Source organism: Nyctereutes procyonoides, unplaced genomic scaffold (genome assembly GCF_905146905.1).
Source record: "Nyctereutes procyonoides isolate TBG_1078 unplaced genomic scaffold, NYPRO_anot_genome, whole genome shotgun sequence".
Taxonomy (NCBI): Eukaryota; Metazoa; Chordata; class Mammalia; order Carnivora; family Canidae; genus Nyctereutes; species Nyctereutes procyonoides.
This window is the reverse complement of record NW_026575120.1, coordinates 14,294,835-14,321,431: the sequence shown is the minus strand read 5'-3', so window position 1 is coordinate 14,321,431 and position 26,597 is coordinate 14,294,835. Positions and strand designations below refer to the sequence as shown.

General features: G+C 35.8%; 1 protein-coding gene across 4 annotated transcripts in view; it reads left to right on the top strand.

Moving 5' to 3' along the window:
* NSD3 (nuclear receptor binding SET domain protein 3) overlaps positions 1-26,597 on the top strand; it is a 119,120-nt gene that overhangs the window by 78,165 nt on the left and 14,358 nt on the right. For 3 of the 4 annotated variants that reach the window (XM_055334685.1, XM_055334682.1, XM_055334684.1), the window contains exons 13-19: positions 8,495-8,692; positions 9,182-9,355; positions 14,279-14,425; positions 17,807-17,963; positions 22,577-22,779; positions 23,464-23,576; positions 24,138-24,407. In XM_055334685.1, the coding sequence (XP_055190660.1) occupies positions 8,495-8,692; positions 9,182-9,355; positions 14,279-14,425; positions 17,807-17,963; positions 22,577-22,779; positions 23,464-23,576; positions 24,138-24,407 (1,262 nt within the window). The remainder of the gene's footprint in view (positions 1-8,494; positions 8,693-9,181; positions 9,356-14,278; positions 14,426-17,806; positions 17,964-22,576; positions 22,780-23,463; positions 23,577-24,137; positions 24,408-26,597) is intronic. The other variant, XM_055334686.1, reaches the window with a different exon arrangement.

Below are 26,597 nucleotides of genomic sequence, written 5' to 3'. Positions count from 1 at the left end.
GAACCCTTGACTTGGGGTGCCTGGTTGGCTCAATCAGTTAAGTATCTGCCATCACCTCAGGTTGTGGTCTCAGGGTCCTGGGATCAAGGTCCTCATCAGACTTTATCAGAGAGCAGGGAGCCTGCTTCTCCCTCTGTCTCTCTCTCTCTGTCTCTCATGAATAAATAAGTAAAATCATAAAAAAAAAAAAAAAAAGAAAAGAAAAGAAAAAATCCCTTGACTTTAATGGACTGGAATAAGCATCAATCACAAAGTATGACCGTGATGAATATATTTTTATTGGAAAGATGGAAATTGTTTTTTAGACATTGCAGGTTTTGGATTTACCTTTTTTTTTCTTATCCCTCCAGCTCATATAAACTACTAACAATCAAAACAATTTATAGAGAAAGAAAATTTAACACCTTACCCAAAGTCAAAAGACAACATATGATGAAACAGGGATTTAAACCCAGGAAATAGCTTAACCCCTGATTCCTTACTGTTTACTGTTGCCTTCTACCACCTTGACTAAGTAGGGTGAAGATTATATTTCATATGTCCTAACACAGACACACACATACACATGTGAAAATTAAGCTTATTATAAAAGCTGTTTGAACATATAACTTATATTTTTCCCTATATAAAATATTACTTATCACATTTAGACTCTGCAGTAAAACTTTTGAACAGTTTGCCAGATGGCAACCTCAGGGTCAGATTATCTGCACATTGTTTTATTTGGCTCTCAAAATATGCTTTGAACGTGTGAATGTGGGTCAGGTACATATTTCTGGTTCCCCACATTCTCTACCATTCCGTTTTCTAAAACCCGATCACTCCAGTCATTTATGTAATCTGCCTGGCCCCTTTAAGCACTTAAATTGTAATCTCTGATCTAAACTAGTGATAGGAAGGACTATGTTTTGGTAGTATTAAAATACTCTGAGGGCTTTTCTCCTGACTCTAGAACTCAGCAGAGCAGAATTCTACCAACAAAGGCTAGATAAAATCTAATTTGGCACACATCTTTTAGAAAAGTTAAAAGAGAAATTTGCTTTAAAAATAAGTAGAGAGACACCTGGGTGGCTCAGTGATTGAGCATTTTCCTTTGGCTCAGGGCATGATCCTGGAATCCTGGGATTGAGTTCCACATTGGGCTTCCTGCATGGAGCCTGCTTCTTCCTCTGCCTATGTCTCTGCCCCCCCCCTCTGTGTCTCTTGTGAATAAATAAATAAATAATCTTTTAAAAAAATAATAAGTAGAGCAAAGTTGGAAGACTTAATTCCTGATTTAAAAATTTGCTACAAAGCAAAGATAAAAAATAAAACAACTTTTTAATTTAAAAAATAAAAATTTACTACAAAGCTACAGCGATTAAAACAGTGTGATACTGGCATGAAGGCAGAAATATAAAGCAGTGGAATAGAATAGGGCGCCCAGATATCGGGCTCCCTGCATGGAGCCTGCTTCTTTCTCTGCCTGTTTTTCTGTGTCTCTTATGAATAAATAAAATCTTAAAAAAAAAAAAAAAGAATAGGGCACCCAGAAACAAATATTCACACATTTGGTCAAATGGTTTTTTTGACAAGGATGCAAAACCATTCAGTGGGAAAGGACCAGTCTTTTCAACAAACGGTGCTAGGAAAATTGGATATCCACATGCAAAAGAATGAAGTTGGACCTTTACCTAACAACAGCATACAAAATTAATTCAAATGGATCAAAGACCAAAATTAAGAGCTAAAACTATAAAAATCCTAGAAGGAAACATAGGGGAAAAGCTTTATGATAATAGATTTGACACTGATCTCCTAGATGTAACACCAAAGGCATAGCCAACAAAAGAAAAAATAAACAAATTGGGCTTTATCAAAATTAAAAACTTTGTATACCATTAACAGACTAAAAAAGCAACCCACAAAATGGGAGAAAGTTTTGGCAAGTTCCATGTCTGATAAAAGACTAATATCCAGATTATATAAAGAACTACAACTCAACAAAAAAAACAAACACCCCAATTGGGCAAAGGACTTCAATAGACATTTCTCCAAAGAAAATCAACAAATGGGTTAGTAAGCACATTAAAAAATATTCAAAATCATTAGTAATCAGGGAAATGCAAACTAAAATCACATGAGATCCGGCTTCATACTTATTACAATGGCTATTATAAAATAAAAATTTTAAAAGTGGAAGTGTAAAAAAAAAAAAAGAGTGGAAATGTTGGTCAGGATACGGAGAAATTGGAAGCTTTATTCACCTTTGGCAGGAATGTAACATGGTACAACCTCTATGGAAAATAGTACGGCAGTTCCTCAAAAAATTAAACATAGACTTACTGTATGATCTAGCAATTCCACTTTTGGATAAATACCCAAAAGAACTGAAAGCAGAAACTCAAACAGATAATTGTATATACACCCATGTTCACTGCAGCATTATTCACAATAGCAAAATGTGGAAATGACCCAAGTGTCCACTGATGAATGAATGGATGAATAAAATGTGTGTATATGCAATAGAATGTTTTTTTAAATGAAAAAAAATGAGATAAAAAATGAAATTCTAATACATAATGGATGAAATATGTTAGTCACAAAGGACAAACATTATTTGATTCCACTTATATGAGTTACATAGTCAAATTTATTAGAGACAGAACAGTTTTTACCAAGTTTATTTATTTATTTATTTTTACTAGTTTTTAGCAGGAATGGGGAGTTACTGTTTAAATGGGTACAGAATTTCAGGATGGGATGATGAAAAAATCCTGGAGATGGTGGTGATAGTTGCAAAATGATGAGTATTTAATTCACTACATTCACAAATGGTTAAAATGGTAAATTTTATGTTACATATTTTTAACCACAGTTTAAAATCAATTATTTTTTAATTTTTAAAAAATTGCTTTTGAGGGCACCTGGGTGTCTGTCAGTTGAGTGTCCCACTGTTGGTTTTGGCTCAGAACATGACCTTGGGGTCATGGTATCAGGCCCTGTCAGGCTCCACACTCAGCATGAATCTGCCTGAGACTCTTTCCCCCTCCCTCCACTCTGCCCCCCGCCCCTGCTCACACACATACTCTCTAAAGTAAATTAATTAAAGTTTTTTAATTGCTTTTATTTATATCACATGAAAAATTAGTTTGAAACTAATTTGTTACCCTCCAACATGTTGGTAGTAAAAACTTCATTTATGTTTAAGGTCATTTAGAAAGGTGTTTTTTTTTTTTTTTAATCAAAAGATAGATACTTTGCATGTAAAAATATTATAGGATACATGCCTAATAAATTCTTATACTATCACTTTTTATTGTTTAAGACAAATGTGATTTCTGGAGAGAAGGCACTTTCATTTGACCTTGTGAATAAAATATGTAATAATCAGGGTAACTTACTAATTATTATAAACAAAAACCATGTCCTACTAAGAAGGGAGGGTATTAGAAACACTCATATCCTACGGCTCTAAACTTAAGTCTTAAAGGAGTTTGATAGTTTGGCTAATAGTATAAGTGTCACTGGTTATAACAATTTTCATTTATATTAGACCTATTTTGATTATTATGTAAGTGAAAGCCTTTCTTTTTTTCATAAGACAATTTATGGATTTAGGCAAAGCTGTAAAGTCAAACCTCTTAACCTTTAAAATAATTTATTTTAATTTTTTAATTTCTAAAAATTATTTTTAAAACAATACTATTGCTTTCCTATCTACATGCATGTTAAAATATAATTTGAAATTAAATACAGCAAAACAACAACAAACCTTGCTGTACTTTTACAATAATGCCAGTTTAAAAAAAAATCACACACTTTTGAACATCATGGTTGTAAGTACTAATTTTAAGGCATTTTTATAATTCAGCCCATTTGCAAAGTTTAGGTACTTCCAAAATCAAATCTGTCTGTAAAAAGTCAAAACAAAAAACTATTCCATTTAAAAAAGTTATTCCATTTTTTTCTTTCAGATTTTCTATAACATTATAAGAAAAATGGGCAAAAGACTTGAACACTTCCCAAAAGATGATATCCCAGTAGTCACTTAAGATTCTGTATGTAAAATGAACACACAATGAACTCATATCCTAATAAAAGAGGCAGAAAATTACCCACAGAAAAGACAGTTAACCTTCAAAGAATAACAAAACAACAAAAATATTATAATTTGCAGTTCTGTGTTTACAACTAAACATCTTTTTCTGGGGATCCCTGGGTGGCGCAGCGGTTTGGCGCCTGACTTTGGCCCGGGGCGCGATCCTGGAGACCCGGGATCGAATCCCACGTCCGGCTCCTGGGGCGTGGAGCCTGCTTCTCCCTCTGCCTGTGTCTCTGCCTTTCTCTCTCTCTCTGTGTGTGACTATCATAAATAAATAAAAATTAAAAAAAAAATAAACATCTTTTTCTGTATGTATCTCTGTTGACTCTTGTGAATGATATGTTCTTGTTTTGTCCATTTGTATATTGTGGTAAAGGTGTTCTTAGCGTTTAATATTTTAAATGTATTTCTAATTACACAAATGGAATATAAGTATAATTCTATGAAAATATTGTAATTATAGGTCAACCATGTGTGTGTGGACATACATGTGTATGTAACATTTTTTTGTGTGTATTGTAACAAAAATGTATTAATTGTTCTGCAGCTTCCTTTTTTCACTATCTTGGAGCTCTTTTTATGTCAATTCTATTTAATTACTGCATAGTGTTCCATAGCATATATTATAGTTTAACAATTCTGTTGAAGGATGTTTGAATTGCTTTCAGTTCTTTGCAGTTACAAACAGTGCTTCAGCCAATATCCTTTTAAACGTACAAGTCTTCCCTAATGCAGACAGCAAATGCAGAATTTCTAGGTCACAGAAAGTGAATGTGCGATTATTGGATACTGCCATGTAGCCTTCTAAGGTAGTTTCTTCCAACCTAACTCCTACACAGTATATAAGAGTACCTGTTTCCTATACCCCATCAACGTTTATATCATCAAACTCTTTTTCTTATTTGATGAATTTTTAAATATTACTTGGGTTTAACTAGCATTTATCTGAGTATTAGTTGAGAAGTTGACAGTTCTTTTTTATATGTTTATTGGCTGTTTGCCTTTCTGCTTTCTGTAAGTTGCCTCTTCATATTCTGTCCACTTTATTTACTTATTCATTCAAACAGTCATTTTTTAAGTAAGCCCTTTGCTCAATGTGGGGCTTAACCTCACCACTCCAAGATCAAGAGTCACAAACTCTACTGTCCAAGCCAGGAGATGCTCCTGCCAACTTTTATATCAGACTGTTCTGTTTCTATATTTCTATATTGATTTGTGTGTGTTTTTTTTTTTTTAAGATTTTACTTATTTATTCATGAGAGATACAGAGAGAGGCAGAGACATACGCAGAGGGAGAAGCAGGTTCCATGCAGGGAGCTTGATGTGGGACTTGATCCTGGGACTCCAGGATCATGCTCTGGGCCAAAGGCAGGCACCAAACTGCTGAGCCACCCAGGCGCCCCTGATTTGTAGTTCTGTATATATCTTGTTCATATTGCATATATTTTCTCCATATGTGAACTCTTTTTGTAACAAAACATAATCCTTTGTTCATCTTTGTTGCATATATTTTTCCACATCTGCCTTGTTCCTTCTTTTTATCCTTTTCTATAATTATTATTTCTAACTTTAAATGTTTGACAGATTGACCAGTGGAGGCCCTCTAAGCTTAAAGTTTTCTTTGTAGGGAGGTTTTTAATTATAGTTTCAATTTTTTTAATGCTTCATAGAATTATTCATATTTTCTGCTTATTTTTGTGTGTTGGTAATTATGCATTTCTAAGAATCTGTTCATGTCAATTTTCAAATTTATTAGCAAAAATATACTCTTAAATAGTTATAAGATTTATAGTGATGTACACTATTTCTCATATTGTTAATATTGTTGCTTTTTCTTTCTTTGTCATTCTTGTCAGAGATACCAGTTTTATTAATCTTTTTCAAAAAAAGAACTTTTGGGTTTTTTAATCCTCCCAATGTATATTAATTTCACTTCATTCTTAAAGAGTGCTTTCACTGGATATTGAATGGTGGCTTAGTAACAGTTTTCTTTCAGCCCTTTGAAAATAATATCCCACTGTATCCTGGTTCCCATTTGTCCCTTGCTGTCAGCTCACAGTCTTATTGTTGCTTCTTTGGAGGTCATTGTCTTTTCTGTGGTTAATATTAATATTTTCTCTTTGTTCTTGGTTTACTACAGTTTGAATATGTAGCTGTAATTTTCTGTGTTTTGTATTAGGATTATGAGTTTTCATTGTGTGTCTGTTTTACATATGGAAATTGTTAAGTGACTAATGGAATCTGTCTTGTCTGTGGTAATTTATTTATTCTTGGTTGGGAAGACCTTCCCACTCTCCAGTGTGTTGAAAAATTCTGTTCTGGGTTTTTTTATGGATTAATTTTATTATAGAATGAGAAGTGAAGATCTAAATTGTTTTTACTGCCTTATCTCCAAACTGATGTTCAGTTATTCTAGCAAATCAATAATTCTAGCCAAATTTATTAAATAACCTTTTAAGCATTCCATGCTTGTGGGTTGGAAGAACATTGTTAAAATTTCTGTACTATACAAATCAGTCTACACATTTAATGGAAATCCCTATCAAAATACCATCAGAATTTTTCACAGAGCTAGAATAAACAATCCTAAAATTTGTATGGAATCACAAAAGACCCCAAATAGCCAAAGCAATGTTGGAAAAGAAAAACAAAACTGGAGGCATCATGATTCCAGATTCAAGCTATATTACAAAGCTATAGTTATCAAGACAGTATGGTACTGGCACAAAAACAGAACACACATCAGTGGAGCAGAATAGAGAACCCAGAAATGGACCCACAACTATATGGTCAACTAATCTTTGACAAAGTAGGAAAGAATATCCAAAAAAAGACCGTCTCTTCAACAAATGTTGTTGGGAAACCTGGACAGCCACATGCAGAAGAATGAAACTGGACCGCTTTCTTACACCATACACAAAAATGAATGCAAAATGGATGAAAGACCTGAATGTGAAACAGGAAGCCATCAAAATCCTAGAGGAGAACATAGGCAGAAACCTCTTTGACCATAGCCATAGCAACTTCTTATTGGACACATTGCCAGAGGCAAGGAAAACAAAAGCAAAAATGAGCTATTGGGACTTCATCAAGGTAAAAAACTTCTGCACAGACAAGGAAACAACAAAACTAAAAGGCAATCTACAGAATGGGAGAAGGTATTTGCAAATGACGTATCTGATAGAGAATTAGTATCCAAAATCTATAAAGAACTTCTCAAACTCAAAACCCAAAACAAATAATCCAGTTAATAAATGGGCATAAGACATGAATAGAAACTTTTCCAAAGAAGATATCCAGATGGCTAACAGACACATGAAAAGATGCTCAACATCATTCATCATCAGGGAAATGCAAATCAAAACCATGATGAGAAACCACGTCACATCTGTCAGAATGACTGAAATTAGCAACACAAGAAACAACGGGTGTTGGCAAGGACGCAGAGAAAGGGGAGCCTTCTGGTAGGATGCAAACTGGTGCAGCTACTCTGGAGAACAGTTTGGAGGCTCCTCAAAAAGTTAAAAATAGAGCTACCCTACAGTCCAGCAATTGCACTACTAGGTATTTACCCAAAGGATAAAACAATACTGATTTGAAGGGATACATGCACCCCCGATGTTTATAGCAGCATTATCAACAATAGCCAAACTATGGAGAGAGCCCAAATGTCCATCAACTGATGAATGGATAAAGAAGATATGGGAAGGGTGTGTGTGTGTGGGGGTATTTATATATATAATATTTCTACTATATATAATATTTCTACTATATATACATATATATGTATAATAGAATATTATTCAGCCATCAAAAGAATGAAATCTTGCCATTTCCAATGAGGTGGATGAAACTAGAGTGTATTATGCTAAGTGAAATAAGTCCGAAAGACAAGTACGATAGGATCTCACTCATGTGGAATTTAAGAAAACAGGTGAACATATGGGAAGAGGAAAAGGAAAGAAAAAGGAGAGAGGGAAACAAGCCGTAAGTGACTCTTAACTATAGAGAACAAACTGAAGGATGATGGAGAGAGGTGGGTGGGAGATGGGCTAGATGAGTGGTGAGTATTAAAGAGGGCACTTGTAATGAGCACCAGGTGTCATATGTAAGTGATGAATCACTAAATTCCACTCCAGGAACCAGTATTGCACTGTATGTTAACTAAAATTCAAACTAAAAAATAAATTTAAACAAATAACTTTTTAATTTAGCCATTTATTTTCAGTGCCTTTTTTTGCATGTGAAATTCTTATGCGTAATAGTAGAGTCTTTGGTGTCATTAGCTGCTTCTATTTAAAAAGAATGTGCTTTAAAAAAATAAAAATAAAAATAATATGCTTTAAAAAATAAAAAGAATATGCTTTAATCAGATTTTATTTAATCTGTGTTCTTCAATCAATTTTTCAGGACAGCACCCATGTTTTTCATGTAAAGTGTCTGGTACAGATGTGAAGCGTTGCTCTGTTGGTGCTTGTGGGAAATTTTATCATGAAGCCTGTGTCCGCAAATTCCCCACTGCCATCTTTGAATCAAAAGGATTCCGCTGTCCCCAGCACTGTTGCTCTGCCTGTTCCATGGAAAAAGATATCTACAAAGCAAGTAAAGGTAAAACAGAGCTTAAAAAAAGGGGGGTGGGGGCTAAGGTTTTGGGTTTTTTTTTTTTCAGTGCAGTAGCAAATAATAAGCACATTATTTTAAAGAATATTTGGTATTATCCCTCCATGTATCTGTAGATATAACTACACAGCCACAATTATTAGCATGATAAGTAGAGAATTGGTTCTAATTCAGATCATGAGAAGAAAATTCCATATATTCAAAATTACCCTTGAAAATTTGTTTCACAGGTGACATTGAGATTACCATCTCTCCGTCACTGGAGCAAACAAGTTTTTCTTTGAGTGATCTCTTGATGGGCACTGCATTAAGGATCCTGCACAGGAATGACAGAACCAAACATTGTGGAGAAAAATATTATCTTATAATAACCACATCACATGAAACCCAAAAGAACCCAGCTTCAAAAAACTTGTTTTATATCCAACTGATGTCTACTTATGTAGATTTTGTTTCTTCTGATTTGTCTTTAAACAGGTCGCATGATGCGATGTTTGAGATGTCCAGTAGCCTATCACTCTGGAGATGCTTGCATTGCTGCTGGCAGCATATTTATATCCTCCTACAATCTCATCTGTAGTAATCATTCCAAACGGAGCAGCAGTTCTTCCTCTGCCATAAATGTAGGCTTTTGTTTCGTTTGTGCAAGAGGTGAGTGTCAGTACTTTCTCTTTATGTCTTTGAGTTCATTGGCATATTTCCCCATCAAATAAGAGTTTCAGTAATATCCCTGAGAGATTGACATTTTCAGTAGTCCCTTTTATAATAGTAAACATTCAGATTATTAGCATATTACTTCTTTACATTAAGCTAATATCTGCATTTCTTTTAATAACTGAGAATTACTGACACGTTCTTAGTGTTCCTGTATGGAGCATCTAAAGATTCATCTGTTCTCTTCTGCAAACAGTTCTTATATTCAAAGTAAACTCTTCCCATGTCATATTCTTTAATCCAGAGTTTTCAACTAATTTGAGATATCACTTAGAAGACAAGATGAGCACATTTATGTTTTATTTTTTATTTTATTTTTTTTAAGATTTTATTTATTTGTTCATAGACAGAGAGGCAGAGACAAAGGTAGAGGGAGAAGCAGGCATCATACAGAGAGCCGGACGTGGGACTTGATCCAGGGTCTCCAGGATCACGCCCTGGGCTGCAGGCGGCACTAAACCGCTGCGCCACCGGGGCTGCCCACATTTATGTTTTAATTGTTTATGTTGTATTTTATCATGTTTTGGTCTGGCACTGAAGAAGGGCTGATGCGATACAGCCAAGGCAACATATGTGGTGATGGTAGCTAAGAGCCAGCAATACAAGCTTTCTTACTTGCCAACTGTTGATATTTAAGTATGCCAAAAGACTGATCAAGTAAAAACATTATTGTGTCCCTGAGGGGTCAGTGAACTTCACTTTGTAATAAATATGAAACAGAATTTCTTTAGTTGAATATAATACAGACTATTCAGTTTTACAGCTGTATTATAATAAATAATAAAACAATTTTTAGTATTTGTTAAACATTTTAGAAATTAATATTCCCTAATTTGTTTTCTTTTTAAATACAAGGGCTAAGTTTTCTGAACTTACCTTAGTATGAAATATTTGAAAGGACTCCATGGTGTATCAGGCCTATTAAATTATATTTAGACTACACTGAAGATAAGGTGTTTGGTTTGGTTTTGGTTTTATTTGGTTTTTGCTTTAGGAGATAGTTCTTTTAATTTGGTGAAAGTACTCAAGTATTTTTAAGCAGAATTTAGGTAATGTGACAGATCTTGAGTTGTTTTGGTTTTGTGTCTTTTGCTTTTAAAAAAATAACCAGAGGAGGTTGGCAGTAAAAAATTTAAGTAAATGGCAGTCCTTCTTCTGGCAGCCAGCTGAGTCCTTTTATGTATAGCTTTCAGTTTGCCAGAGTTTGTGGTAAGCACCTGGGGCTCTCTGCCATTAGAGGAGAAGCATTGTGTCTTTCTTTACTAGAGCAATTACAACTGTATTCTGCTCTGAAACCTGGCCAGTACATGGAGGAATAGATCTGTAATGTTTTGTGCCACGTTATAACAAGTGGCAGAAAGGATTCAAATAGTCAAAAGAAATAAAAAGTCACCCCTGGTGACATATTTGTGAAATGAAAATGAATAAAGACCTCATGATAAAAATATCTTGATTTTCATTACTATAATTGAGCATTATTGTCTTTTCCATCTCCCCACCTGCAAGAAAGTAATGATAGTATGGAAATAAATTATCAAATGAATGGCTAGCTTTAGAGACTTTAAAGAGATGAGTGTCAGTGATAACATGAAGTCTCTCTCGCTTTGTTAAATATTTTATTCTACCTTGTTAGGCACTTAATGTTACTCGCTTTTACTAGGAGGGGTGTGTGTGTGTGTGTGTGTGTGTGTGTGTGTGTGCGCGCGTGCACTAGAGTGTGTAAACTGAGCCAACTTTTTTTTTTTTAAGATTTTATTTACTTATTTGATATTGAGTGCTCACGCGCAAGTCGGGGGAAGGGGCAGAGGGAGAGGGAGAAGCAGACTCCCTGCTAAACAAGGAGCCTGACATAGGGCTGGATCTCAGGGCCCTGAGATCATGACCTGAGCCGAAGGCAGACTCTTAACTGACTGAGCCACCCACGTGCCCCTGAGCCAACATTTTAAATGTCAAGTTAATAACTATCATGTTGGCTTACATGGAGTACATTCTGAATCAGGTACCATCAGTATATTAACCACTACTTTCTTTTCATTCAGCAATTGGAAAACTTCTAAAACAGGTATTTTCAATGTAAGATAAGCAGAAAATGACCCATTATCAAGGAATCCAGTTTTATAGAGACTCTAACCATTTTAGGTTTAACTTAGATGCCTTGATTAAAAGATTGAAATAATGGAAATGAGGGAAAACTCATGTTTTACAGGATCTGTATTTGTATCTTACCAATTTGACAGATATCTGAAAGATAGACTGTATTTAAATACCTGTGTAATCAAGATTATTTAATTCCCAAATATTTTAACTCAAACTTTATGCAGTAAACACTTTCATTTTCCTTTCCAGCATTTTGCAGAAATTTATTCTAACTAGATCAGAAATTGGGATTTAAGCCTTAAGTCAATAGTTTACACAAGTAAATATTATGTGTTCTCTCATCAGTTTTTACAGAGGTCTCCTTTTTTTTAAGAGACCTTAAAAAAAGGTATAATTTATTTATTATAATAAATCCACGCATAAAAAAGGAAGCTTAGATTGAGTATGTTTTAGTATTAGAAAACTTTGTTTTGGTTTTGTTTCTTGCCTAATATGGGCCTTACAAAGGATTTTTCTCTTAGTTCATGGTTATTGGTTATTTAAAATTATTCAGCTCATTCTTAAGGACTGAATATCTAGAAATGTTTTTAGAAATGTTTCAAGATTTAGAGGAACATTGGTCCTCCCCTGATCCTTGTGATGCCACAGAAAATGTTCAGTCATATTTCAGTGTAGTATATATTATATAGGGTTTCCTTCCATCTGGGTGGGTGGAGGTAGAAGGGAGGGAGGAGGTATTGTAAAATAAAAGTTGCTTAACATTCTCTGCCTTTCTTTGTAATGGTAATTTATAATGGAGAGGATAGATTAGGGCTTTTTTTTAATTTTAATAATAGCAAATTTTTTGTGTGTCTGTAAATCAAACTCTACTTAGATACACTATCTGAGTGAATTGTCAACAGTTGCCTTAAGGAGTTATTTTCCCCATTTTATATGGTTGGGAACACTGAAGCACAGATTATATCATTTACCTGAAGGTCACAAAAGTTGTTAAATAGATGGACTGACCTTTGTACCTAATCTTTCTCATTTCAAACCCCCTGTTTTTTACACTACACTGCTTCTTTCTATTAAATGTATGAAATTCATTTGACATTATATAACTTTTGTTAGATTTTTATGCTATTACAAGTTAGCAATTTTAAGTTCCATTCTCTCCTCCAGGTAGGAGATGTTTCTTGAATCTTTCTCAGTGTAGGGTAGCACAAAATGAAGATAACACCCATGGCAAAAAGTAAATGGTAACCCCTTTAAAAACAAAAGTCTTGCCTCTTCTCAAAATGATCTCTATGTAACTGCTGTCATGATCCCTTTTTTTAAAAAATTTTTTATTTATTTATGATAGTCACACACACACACAGAGAGAGAGAGAGAGAGGCAGAGACATAGGCAGAGGGAGAAGCAGGCTCCATGCACTGGGAGCCCGATGTGGGATTCGATCCCGGGTCTCCAGGATCGCGCCCTGGGCCAAAGGCAGATGCTAAACCGCTGCACCACCCAGGGATCTCTGTCATGGTCCTTATTATAAAGTACAGATCATTGTAAACTATCTAGTAGATGTCTAGAAATGTTCCCTGGCCTCACACTTCCCTAGGTTTAGGAGTAGCCTATAGTGAACTCAGCAAAGAGGGAATGAGATGGGAGGGAGAAGAGAAGTGGCTGTCACAAGTGGGTTAGAGCAGATCTTCTATTTCCCTCCAAACAGGATAACTGGATTGGTAGGTCAGAAGAACCATCTTTATAAACCCTTAGGTTAGTAATCACTTTATATCATGGCAGGGAAAAAAATGTAAATGGTTTGCATTACCTTAGTGAAGTTTAACAAATTATGGCTCATTCAAAGCCACATATTTAGGGCAGCCCCGGTGGCGCAGCGGTTTAGCACCGCCTGCAGCCCAGGGCATGATCCTGGGGACCCTGGATCGAGTCCCACGTCGGGCTCTCTGTATGATGCCTGCTTCTCCCTCTGCCTCTCTCTCTCCCTCTCTCTCTGTCTCTATGAATAAATAAATAAAATCTTTATAAAAAAGCCATATATATTTTTTTTAATTAAAGATTTCTATTTATTCATGAGAGACACAGAGAGAGAGGCAGAGACATAGGCAGTGGAGAAGTAGGCTCTCCATGGGGAGCCAGATGTGGGACTCAATCCTAGGACCCCGGGGTCATGACCTGAGGCAAACGTAGACCTTCAACCACTGAGCCACCCAGGTGCCCTAAAACCATGTATTATATTGATAGAGAATAGCTTCATTGTCTGGCAGAGAAAGCTAGAATTTGTGTATAGCTCAAGATATGACTAGAGAAGAGGAGAGACTCAGTTCTGCCTTCTGGTACTACTTGATACATTGAAGGTAGATCAGTGTCTCTACCATGTTACATAAATAATTCTTATTTACTCTTAAGTGACATGTCATTTTGTTCTTTGGATTGTGATCTTAGTACTTCTAAATATTAGGGAATATAGCTTTGTCTTTCATATGGGGTTTTAAGTACAATGCCAAATGCCGTTTACATCTCCAAATTAACTTGCAGTTTTCTTCTGGGTGTGTCGGTTTTTATGGGATAAGGCACCGAGTAGTACAAACTCTCTTTAATAACTCTGGCAAGAGTTTTCTGTCAGGTTATTATTTTTCTTCATATTCTCTCCCCCACATGCAATTTATAGCACAGCTACATAATAGGTGTTGGTTTATTTTTTTTCCCTCATGGAATCATGGGTAGTTTCATTGCAGCTCATCTCTTTCTGTTTGTTTCGTATAGGGCTGATAGTTCAGGACCATTCAGACCCCATGTTCAGTTCATATGCCTATAAGTCCCACTACCTACTGAATGAATCAAATCGTGCAGAGTTGATGAAATTACCTATGATTCCTTCTTCGTCAGCTTCCAAAAAGAAATGTGAGAAAGGTAATAATCAAAATAGTTTATCTCTTGCTTTTATTTTTGCATTTCCTTTTTTTTTTTTTTTCTCTTTAAATGAAGGGGGGAAATGTATGCCTGTCAAGCACCATCTGTTACTTTTGGTAAATTCTACCTTGGTGGTTGTCACTGTGTCTTCATATGGCTGCAACATTATTAAAAAGGGCTTAAAATAATTCCATTATTGCAAATTTTTATACTTTTCTCTAAGTAAATTCTCACACATTCCATATATCTGTGGATTATTAAAATTGCAAGCTAGGATTTTGCTTAATATAGAAAGATACTCTAAAGGCTCTTTCTTTTCTGCCTGACATAGAACTACCATTCATGTCAGAAAAGAATAGACATGATATAAATCGTTATGAACTTTCAACTAAAAAACCAGGGTAGGTTATTAAAAGAGGGAAACAAAGATGCTGATACTTAAAATTTTGATTTTAAGATACATGTTATCCTTTTGTTTCTTAAATGTTTCTGTTAAGATGCTATGAAAATTAGTTGCCCTTCTCTTAGGAGACAGTGGGCAGCTGGGAAGATTAACCCAAATATTGGATATTGAAAGGCACAGCCCAGCTCAGCTGAAAAATTGCTTATGGATAATTTATTCACAGAGAACCAAGAGCTAAGTGTATATTTACATTCTCCCAATTAATTTAATCTATAGAAGAAAATCATATGTTGCATTTAGCTTTACATAGCCTACTTGTAATAAACAGAAAAAGTAATTTAACAGTACTATATTATTTGGGGAGTTATTGTCCCAGAAGATAAAATGAATAACCTGGAAGGTAAAGGCCCTTCCCTGTATACATTCCCATTATGATCTGGGGGCCAGGTTCAGAATGTTTAAAGGAAAACTAATCCATACTTAATATACTGGGCATATTTGAAATAAGGTCTTTTTTCCTTTTTTTTTTTTTTTTTTTGTTGTTGTTGTTGCCTGCTTAATATGTTTTTGCTCCTTGTCAAACATCTGAAGTGGCAACTCATGACTAAAAGAAAATACAACTAACTAAGCAGGGTGACTAGAACCTCTGGAGAAGTAGGTTGGAGAGAGTATTGGCTTGTTTGTTGGCTTGCTTGTTTGTTTGTTTTCAACTGAAGTCAGATGATGTCACCTGACTGGTGTAATACCACCTACTTTGAAAACAAAGATGGACAGAGGCGCCTGACTGACTCCATAATGCAGTAAAACGAGACTACCCGAGGTATTCATTTTAGGAAATGCCTTATTTCCTACTGGCACCTTTATAAAATTAGATTAATTCAATTGTTTCTTACTTTGTTTTCAGTACTCAGTATTGACCTTGACATGAATTGAAATTATTTTGAGCCCTCTGTTTGCTTAGCTTGAACCATATCTTACCTCTTCTTGCATCCTAAGGCAGTTTTCTTGTATAGCACCAAGGTGGATTGTTCATATTTTCATTTTTCTATTTTTCATGTGTATTTTTTGTCAAAAAATTGTGATTATTTTCACTGACGATTCTGGGTCTGTATTTCCTCTGAAATAAGACTTAAAATTAAGGAGTATTCCATTACATTAAAAATGGCCAGGCTGACTTTTCCACATTGGCTCTAATAATCACATGTTCTCTACAGTTGTTTGCAAAGACTGCTCCCCCTGCCAGTCATTCCTTTCTGATGGAGAAGTCAGTTATCTCATTTTACTTGAAACTTACAGAATTCCCTACATAGGCTAAGAGCACTCAGGCAGCTAATCTGCAGATTGGAGAATTGGAACAATGAATCCATACTGAGATCTGCAAAGGCAAAAATCTTACTGATTAAAGCAAAAGCTTTTAAGCAGAGGAAATATAGTAATTTATTTCATCACTGATTGTATATAGATTTTGTTTTTGTTTTTATGTTAATCAGTTAGAAATTTTAAAGTCTACAGGAAGAAAAGATTTTCTGAAACATTGATAGCAAACCTCAAAAGGTTGGAGCTGTGATTTCATAAAGTTGTGTACAGGCTCTTAACCTTTTGCTTATGAGATTTTAAATATCAGTACATTCGTGGATTATATACCTGATTTTCCAATAGAATTCATTTTTGCTTGCAGTAAATGTCTTTATTATATTTCATCTTTAGTAATTAACATCCTTCTTTATGACTTACTGAAATACCTATTAGAAATACCTAATCTCCCCCCCAAATCTCTTTTATTTCTTTGCATTTAAAAATATTCTTTTGTTTTGTTGCTGCACTTGTTTTGGTCTTAATCCAGAGATCATTTTGTGTATTTCCAAGGAGAGGATTTTCCTAGGGAACTTGGAGAGGGATCTCCTTGTGTGTGGTACTTCATTCTACAGTGATATTTACTTAGTTTTATGCTATAAAGCAGTGGTTCTCTCAATATGAAGTCAGAAAAACTTATGTAAACAATTTTTGAACTATGTGTAATATTTCAGAAAATCTAACAGAATCACACACACATTTGCACAAAATAAGGCTGCATACATTTCTTTGTATTTGGCTGTGATTTGAACAACTTAATATAAGACTAGTTTCATTATTGGGACCAGAAGCTCAATTGGCAGTCATATATTTCTCTGGTTAATAAAAACAGTATAAATCATTATCTTTAACAGGGGTTTTGATTCTGTTTTTTGTTTTGTTTTGGGTTTTTTTTGGTTTGAGGAGGATTTTTTTTGGATAAAATATTCAAAAACATGGTTCCCTGAGGAAGGGAAAGGGGATCCTTGGTGATGAAAAAAGTTGCAAACCACTGCTGTATAGCCTGTTTGACTTTCTTTATTTTTACTGGAAAGGGAAATGATAATGTAGTCACCAATTTGAGAAAGTAAAATCCTTTGCTTTTTTTTTTTTTTTTGCATTCTTTTATGAAAAGGAAAAAGTACTGGTCAACCTATTGGCTATTTTCATTCTTGCTAATTTTATTATAAAGGGATTTAGTTAACTGTGGCATTGGATTAAAATACAAAGATGACCATTGCTTTCTTTCTTAGCTCTCAAGGAGAAAAGAAAGTAAGTTGCTACATATTTCTTTGAAAATCTGTTTTCAAATCTACTCAGTCTAAAGATTTTATGCATCTGTTTTGTTATCTGTTAAGAGTTTTACCTGCCTGCTAAACATTTTAGAGGGGTAAAGACTACAGAAATGTTTTTCATAGTACTCAAAAGCTTCGAGTCTCTGGCCACTGCAGCCCTGGAAAGGGACTGAAGTAACTAAATCTGTTCATTTGCTTTCTATTTTAATCCATCACTATAAACCTGACTCAGTCCCTTTACTTTCCCCAATTTGAATCAAAGTTAATGCACTTAAAAAATAACTTTCTCTTTTCTCTTTCTTTTTCTCTTTCCTCGTTTCTTAGTTATTAAGACTGTTTATTTGTTTCAAGGTGGAAGACTGCTCTGCTGTGAATCGTGCCCAGCTTCATTCCACCCGGAATGCCTAAGCATAGAAATGCCAGAAGGCTGCTGGAATTGTAATGACTGTAAAGCTGGCAAGAAACTACATTACAAGCAGATTGTTTGGGTCAAATTGGGAAATTACAGGCAAGTTTTTCCAAGGACAAAGAGGAAGTATTCAATCATTGTTCAGACACAGGTTCATAATCTGTATACAAACTGGCTAGGAGATAGGTAGAACAGCACAGAGCTATTTCCTTAAAAAAAGAAAGAGAAAAGAAACCTATTTTGAATTGGTTTTTAGAGGATTGGGAAGGTTAGTTGTTGGAATTATTTTTTGGATTTGTTGGTTGGCTTGTTTCTATGTTTTGAAAATTATACTAATGAACTATGTACTACTCGATTTTGGAATAAAAAGTCTTAAAGTAGGTAGTAGGGAAGATGTTTTCTTTGTGTCCTAATATATTTATATTGATTTCTAATGAAATCAAGATTTTATATCCTGGCCGGAATAGTTCTCTTTGCCCATTTTAGTTCCTTGTTTGAAGCTTTAAACCGATTGCAAGGAGAGAGCTCTTTAGGATTTAAAGAGAAATTATTTCATTAAAAGGTTTTAGAGGCACCTGGGTGGCTTAGCGGATAAGCGCCTGCCTTCAGCCCAGGGTGTGATCCTGGAATCCCTAGATCTAGTCCCACATCGGTCTCCCTGCATGGAGCCTGCTTCTCTCTCTGTGTCTCTGCCTCTATGTGTGTCTTTCATGAATAAATATAGAAAATCTTTATTTAAAAAAAAAAAAAAGCTTTTAGATCTTAAGAGAATAGTGTTAGAAGTATGTGTGATTGCCATTATTTTCCTAAAACTTTCTCCTTCTAAGAAGCCTGTCCTTAACAAACCTTCACTGAGCAAGGTTAGTGATATATGTTAAAAACTGTACATTTTACAGGCATATATGTTTATCATTTTACTTAGAAAACAGATACTATTCAAGAGAGCACAATAGGGTCTGCTTTTCAATTAGAATACCGAGTTAAATATATTTCTATAGAATTTCAAACATACTGTAATTTTTTAGCAATAGCTATGTCATTTGTTTTAAATATGCTGCTTGCTTACCTATTTAACTTGAAAAATTTTGTCTTTAGCTGAAATAAGGGGCCTTGAGGTTGAGAAGCAGTCCCCCACACACACTATTTTTTTTAACATATAATAGAAAAACCTTGAAGTCCCTCCCCCTCCCCAAAATTTGGCAGTTAAATACATAAACAATTTTATATTATCTGGCAAAAGATACAAAGTTTTAAAAGGCAAATGTCAAACCAAACTAAAGTGTTTGCACTTCTAACAATAAAAGACAAATACCTTACCTAGAACAGGAGTAAAGGAAAGCCGGTTTGCCGAAGAATAGCAAATAGAAAATAAACTCATAAAAAATGCTGAGCCTCACTAAAAATAACTATATGTTAAAAAGAAGAGTTTTTTTGTTTTTTTTTTTCAATCAACAGATTGGCAAAGATATAAGACAATTTTTTGGCTAGAGAAGGCATACGGAAAGGAGTGCCCTTCCCCCCCCCCCCCCCCATAGAGCAGTCTGGCATTGCATATTGACTGTCTACCCTTTGACTTAAAACTTCCTCTTCAAGGAATTTAAGGAAAAAAAATTGGACAGGTAGGCAAAAGTATATTTATAAAGGTTTTCATTGCAGTATTATTTTTAATTGCAAAAATTTGAAATAACCCAAATGCCCAGTCAGTGAGGGATTTGTCAAATAAATAACAGTGTATCCACATCCATAAGAGGATAATGCTGATCTCTGTAGTATATGAGATGATATTCATGGTATATAGTTGAATTTAGAAGGCATGTTAGACAGCATATGCATTATCTTTCCATGTGTCTAAACAGTTTTAAAAAAAATTATAGATCTAGATATGTTTTTCATACCCAGAAAGAAATATATCTAATGTTAATGTATGAGGCATAAGATGAAAAGGGAGGCATTTTCTATTTTTCTATTATACATTTCTGCATTGTTTTATTTTTTATTTTTTTTTAATTTTTATTTATTTATGATAGGCACACAGTGAGAGAGAGAGAGACAGGCAGAGGGAGAAGCAGATTCCATGCAGCAAGAGCCCGATGTGGGATTTGATCCCGGGTCTCCAGGATCGTGCCCTGGACCAAAGGCAGGCACTAAACCGCTGCACCACCCAGGGATCCCTCTGCATTGTTTTAATTTTTAAAAGAAACACACACTGCTTTTTGTAATTAAAAATCTTTCTGAGATGGGAAGGGTTGCAAGTTTGACAAGAGGTAAGACATTCTGGATAAGAAATATCTAAAACAATGTAAGAAGCCTTCAGATTTTTACATAAATTTCAGAATATCTACTTTTTATTTTTTATTTATTTTATTTTTATATCTACTTTTTAAAATTTCTTTTTTGGGTTTGGTTTTTGTTTTTGTTTTTTTAGATATAACTGACATATTAATTTCGGGTTCATTCATTATTTGTACATATGTTGTGAAATGATCACCACAACAAGTCTAGTTAACATCTGCAGCACACATAGTTACAGAATTTTTTTTTCTTGTGATAAGAACTTTTAAGATCTACTCACTTAGCAACTTTCATGTATACAACCCAGTATTACACACTGTGGTCACTATGCTGTACATTGCATATTTCCTTTATAAAAAGTTATGAATATGAAAATATCTTTGATTTAATTTTAATACTTAAATTTTAATCACATTACATTTTTTAAAAGTCCAAAGCTCTCATTGGGGTTCACAGCTCAGTGAGATTTTATACGCAGGTCAGGTTCTTTTTATATATTTTGCAAAGACTCCCATCTATGAACTAATTCATAATATATTTTCTTCTAGTCAGGCCCAGCAGATTCACATGAAGCTGTTTCTTTTCAGTAACTGCTTGCCTGGGAGATATATGAAGCCTCCTGGGCGAAATGAGGAGGCCCTGGAACAACCCCTGGCAGAAAATGGACCCCTTCCTGAGTGACCCAATGAATGTAGTTAATTGTGTGCATACTTAATACCTCAAAATGATTTAGAAATAACCACTTCTTAAAATTCTGATTACAAAAATAGTGTTTTATTTTAACAATTTGAGCACAGACTCTTGCCTACATTTTTTTTCTTCTCTCTCTCTCTGTCTCTCTGTCTCTTATAGAGAGGTACATAAGCTGGGGGTGAGAGGGTAGGGGCAGAGGGAAAAAGAATCTCAAGCAGGCTCCACACCCAGTGTAGAACATGACTCAGGGCTTGATGTCATGACCCTGAGATCACGACCTGAGCCGAAATCAAGAGTAGGATGCTTAACTGACTGAGCTACCCAACTGAGTACCTCTTGCCTATGTTTTTTTTTTTTTTTTTTTTTTTATGATAGTCACAGAGAGAGAGAGAGGCAGAGACATAGGCATAGGGAGAAGCAGGCTCCAAGCACCGGGAGCCTGATGTGGGATTCGATCCCGGGTCTCCAGGATCGCGCCCTGGGCAAAAGGCAGGCGCCAAACTGCTGCGCCATCCAGGGATCCCCCTCTTGCCTATGTTTTTAATTAATTTTTAAGATATACTATAGAGTACCTTTGAGATGAAACATGTTCAAGTTCTGTACTATAAATCTGAAGTGTAATCATGCCTTGTTTATCTTTTGAATAATATAATTATTCACTAAGTAAATGGTTTTATCAGGCATCTGTAAAAGACTGAAAAAATTTAAGTTTTTGTGTATTTACTCTTCATACTGATTCTTTTATAAACTACCAAAAACTTAACCTTTCAATGTCTAACTTGCCCAGTTGTTGAAAACTATCAGATGTACCACACTGATTATTTAATGTAGTGATTCAGTCTGTGCATGAAACAACTATGTTTTCATTCCACCCCACATCCCACATTATTATGATGTAAGATGAATTAGATTCTGAAATACATACTAACATAAACCTAGTACATTTGACCAAAAGTACTTACCCTGGTTGATTAGAGAGAAGATGATGTGTATTTGAATGGAAGTGGCCGTTCTTCACAATAGCATCGGTTTATTCTCAAAGGATTCCCTTGACTACTAGAAATAAACTTTTATACCTTGAAAGACAATTTTAGTATTAAGAATGTCAAATTTGGAGGAACACAGAACTTTTCTAGGATTGACATTAGGTTTGGAATTGTACTGGTAAATTGTTAATTCTTTTTCTTTTTGTAAATTCTAATTCTTAAATTGGGTAGCAAGTTCATTGTTATTTTGTTATGCTTTATAACTTGTATGCTTGTGATATATATTCCTTTATATCAAATATTAATTTTTTAAAAGATTTTATTTATTTATTAATGAGAGACAGAGAGAGGCAGAGACACAAGCAGAGGGAGAAGCAGGCTCCCTCAGGGAACCTGATGTGGACCCCAGGATCACGCCCCCAGCCCAAGGCAGGCGCTAAATCGCTGAGCCACCCAGGCTGCCCTCAAGTATTAATTTTTAAAGAAAAAACTAGATTGGGTGCTTCGAGTATAGTTTGCTTAGTCTGTATTCACTGTCTCATTAATTCACTAATCAGTATGTTTTTAAATGATGTGTGGTTTGAGCAGGATTAAAGATAAACAAGGTATTTTGTATCCTTAGAATCTGAATGAAAATTGCAAAGGACAAAACCTTTTTTTCCCCACCCCGCCTCCTGCTAGCCATGGTAAGAACAGTATGATTTGTCCATTCTCTTGATCTAAAATCACTTCTGTTTTCAGATGGTGGCCAGCAGAGATCTGCAATCCCAGGTCTGTGCCACTGAACATCCAGGGCCTTAAACATGACTTGGGGGATTTCCCAGTGTTCTTCTTTGGTTCTCATGACTACTACTGGGTACACCAGGGCAGAGTGTTCCCTTATGTTGAAGGAGACAAAAGCTTTGCTGAGGGACAGACTAGTATTAACAAGACCTTCAAAAAAGGTAAGTGGTATGATGTTTACAGTGGCTCAAAACTAAGACTTCTGACTTACGTATGACATGGTTCTGGTATTAGAGAACTTTCACCGGGTGTTATGATCCAGCATCCATAAGTATCCAGTCACGTTAGAGCCACATTTTATCCAGTTAGAAAAGTACATTTGAGTATGGTAGACTCTGCCGTCTGTTGAAAGGAGTTTCTTCAGTGATCTTTCTACAAACATAGAGATTATTTTGGAAATAGCCTTCTTAAGCGAAGCCCCTTTGCCACAGAAGAGTAGTAAAAGCTTCTCAAGAAGAGATTTAACTGTTTTTACAAAAAGTTTCCAGGAAGTTTGGCTTTCTGGGTAAGAGTATAATGAATTTAAATCTAGTACAACGTAAAAATGTGGGGTGGGGTGGGGTGGTTGGTTGGTGTATTATTTTGGTTTTTTGTTTTTGCTTTACTTGAAGTAGGGCCTCTTCAGCAGCTTGCACAGAGTACAGCACTGAGCCATAAATGAGTTATGTCCTATTTCAGTTACCCTGTCCTGGTGGAAAACAGTCATTTCCAGAATAATTTCAAAATTTCAAAGAAAAAAAGGTCAGGCCAGATTTAGGGCATTGGGAAGGCAATGTAAAACTGCTCTTCTAACAGTTTTTGTTTGTTTTTCGGTGTTTATATACTTTGTTTGGTCTTATTGGCAGCACTGGAAGAAGCTGCAAAACGTTTCCAGGAATTGAAAGCACAAAGAGAAAGCAGAGAAGCACTAGAGATTGAAAAAAACTCAAGAAAACCTCCTCCTTACAAACACATCAAAGTGAGTTTCTGCCCATGAAAACATTAGTATTTAACAGGCAAGAGGAAATGCATCACTCTTAAGTCATTAGAAGGCACTTTTTGACTTAGGAAAACTTTTGCCAGATATCACCTAGTCTTCTATAGAACAAACTGAGAGCTTTTGTTGGAAGCATAAAATGAGTGCCATGGCTGCTGTGCTATGGGATCTTTGATAAGCCCTCTCGTACCTAGGAGCAACATGTTCCGTGTGAAATCCTGGTCTTCCCTACCAGGCTGTGCAGCCAAATGAGACTATAAGTGTTTGGCTCCCCTTCTTCCAGAAAGCCCTCAGTTGTATTCAGTTATGAAATTCCCATTAACTAGGAGAAGAAATACACAGGATAAATAAGGGAGAAATTTCATCAGACTTCGATATTTCTGTCCACTAAGGAGAGACGATTTTATTCTTAGTTTATTCATGGGGAAATGGAAGTCAAGATATAAAGAGCCTTTCTCAGAGTCGTACCACAATGCAGTAGCAGAGCCAGAAATTGCATGGATATGTCTAATGTTCCTCTTATTTTGTGGTTTTGTTTTATAGGCTAACAAAGTAATAGGAAAGGTGCAGATCCATGTTGCAGACCTGTCAGAGATTCCCCGCTGCAACTGCAAGCCAGCTGATGAAAACCCCTGTGGCTTGGAGTCAGAGTGCCTGAATAGAATGTTGCAGTATGAGTGCCACCCGCAGGTGTGCCCTGCTGGAGAGCGTTGCCAGAACCAGTGCTTTACAAAGAGGCTCTACCCTGATGCAGAAATCATCAAAACAGAGCGAAGAGGCTGGGGCCTCAGGACCAAAAGGAGCATTAAGAAGGTAGCATGGGGTGAGGGCCTGGGGGGTGGTGAGACAGACCAGGGCCTGTGCCTCTTAGCAGATGCTTCATCTTCTCTTAGGGATAAAATACATAGGAATTCAAGGCAAAATTTTGAAACTTCTCAAGGTGAAAGTTTGGCACTTCTCGAGCAAAGCAGAAGTGGTAGGAAGAGGCAGTAATAAAATATACATAGTCTTTGGGTGTCCTGTGATCAGTCAGAAAAAGGAGAAAGGACATTGGTCATTTTCTATTTGAAATATTTTTTACCCTTTAAGCAAAAGAGCGTAAAAGGTTTAGCAGAGTCAAAAGAGTGCAAAGGTCAGAATGTACTGGGATGGGAACTAGCAAAAAACTGCAGGACTTCATGCCCACATCACAGTTCTTTGACCGAGTCACTAACAACCCAAGCCTCAGTTTCATCTGTGCTCTTGAGCACACATGGTAATCCCTCTTCTACATATTTAAAAGGTTTGCTGCCAGTCTCAAATTATATTATATATGCAAAAGCAACTGGCAAAAGTTGAAGTCTTTGACACTTATAAATTATCTGGATTCTTATACTTTGAAGCAGTTTCTCCAAGCAGTCTCTTTGTAGAAAAAATTTTTAATGCGAATACCTCAAAGAAAAATGAAAATCCTACTGTTTAAACAGTGGCCCTCAAACTTCAGAGATCCTGGGAATCTCCTGGGATCCTTACCAAAAACAGTGTCTTAGTGAAATATGTGGGACAGGCCTGAACAGTGTGCATTTTAAAACCAGGTCCCCGGGATCCCTGGGTGGCGCAGCGGTTTGGCGCCTGCCTTTGGCCCAGGGCGCGATCCTGGAGACCCGGGATCGAATCCCACGTCAGGCTCCCGGTGTATGGAGCCTGCTTCTCCCTCTGCCTGTGTCTCTGCCTCTCTCTCTCTCACTGTGTGCCTATCATAAATAAATAAAAAAACAAAAAAAAAATAAATAAAACCAGGTCCCCAGCCCACCCGCACTCCCACCCTTCCCCCTGCTTACCTAGTGCCCACAGAGAGGCTTTCACTGAGGGAAGGTAGGTCTGGTGGGCATTTAAAGCTATTCTTGACATTTTTGCACCTGTAAAAAAATAAAATAAAAATCACTTTTGCAATTAAAAAGTACCATATAATGTAGGAAAGAGAATCAAACAATACAAAAAAGATAATAAAGAGTAAAATTCCTCATTTCTTCAGTCCGGGGTCTCCTCACCAAGGATGACCATTGTTAAGAGGGTATCATGTAGCCTTTTATAGCTTTTTCTACACAGTTATAAGTGTAAATGTGTATTTAAATACATATTCTGAAATTCAATACTTATAGGGTTTTTAAAATCATAAATATGATACATATTATTTTGTCCCACTTCATATATCATAAATACACCTTCATGACAATACATAGATTCCTCCTCATTCTTTGTAACAGTCCTATTGTATCCTATAGTAAAATGTACCATAACTTATATCACCTATTTTCTAATAAATTTACATATATATTTAATTCTGTAATGAACATTCTTGGTCATCTATCTTCATGCGTGCATTTTTTTTTTAAATTTCATTTATTTGAGAAAGAGAGAACATGAGCAGGACAAGAGGCAGGAGAGGGAGAAGCAGACTCCTTGCTGAGCAGGGAGCCCCATGCAGCCCATCCCAGGACCCTGAGATCATGACCTGAGCCAAAGGCAGATGCTTAACTGACTGAGCCAGCTGGGCTCCCCTCCAGGCATCCATTTCTATAGGTTAGATTGCTTAAGGTAAAACTCAGTCATTAAGCATGTGTTTGTGAAGTTGCCTTTGTGTGCCAGGTACTACTCTGGGCATTTGGAAAAACAGTGGTAAACAAGACACCTTTGTGAGTCTGCTAGAGACAGACAATAAACAGATATATAATGTTGAATACCACTAAAATGGTGCAAAGAACAATAATGTGATCAAAGGGGATGGCTGGTGACAGGGATTGTTATTTTATACTGCTTGGTTGAGGAGGGCTGAAGAGTTGCCATTTGATATGAACATGAGGGAGAAAACCATGCAGGTATGTAAGGGAGCATAAAACATTTCAGACTGAAGAGGAAGCAAGGACAGAGCTTTAGCATGCTCCAGGAAAGGAGGAGAGCCAGGACACCTGGAGGAGGAGGAGGAGACGGGGATGGTAGGTAGGTAGGAGATGGGAGAGGGAA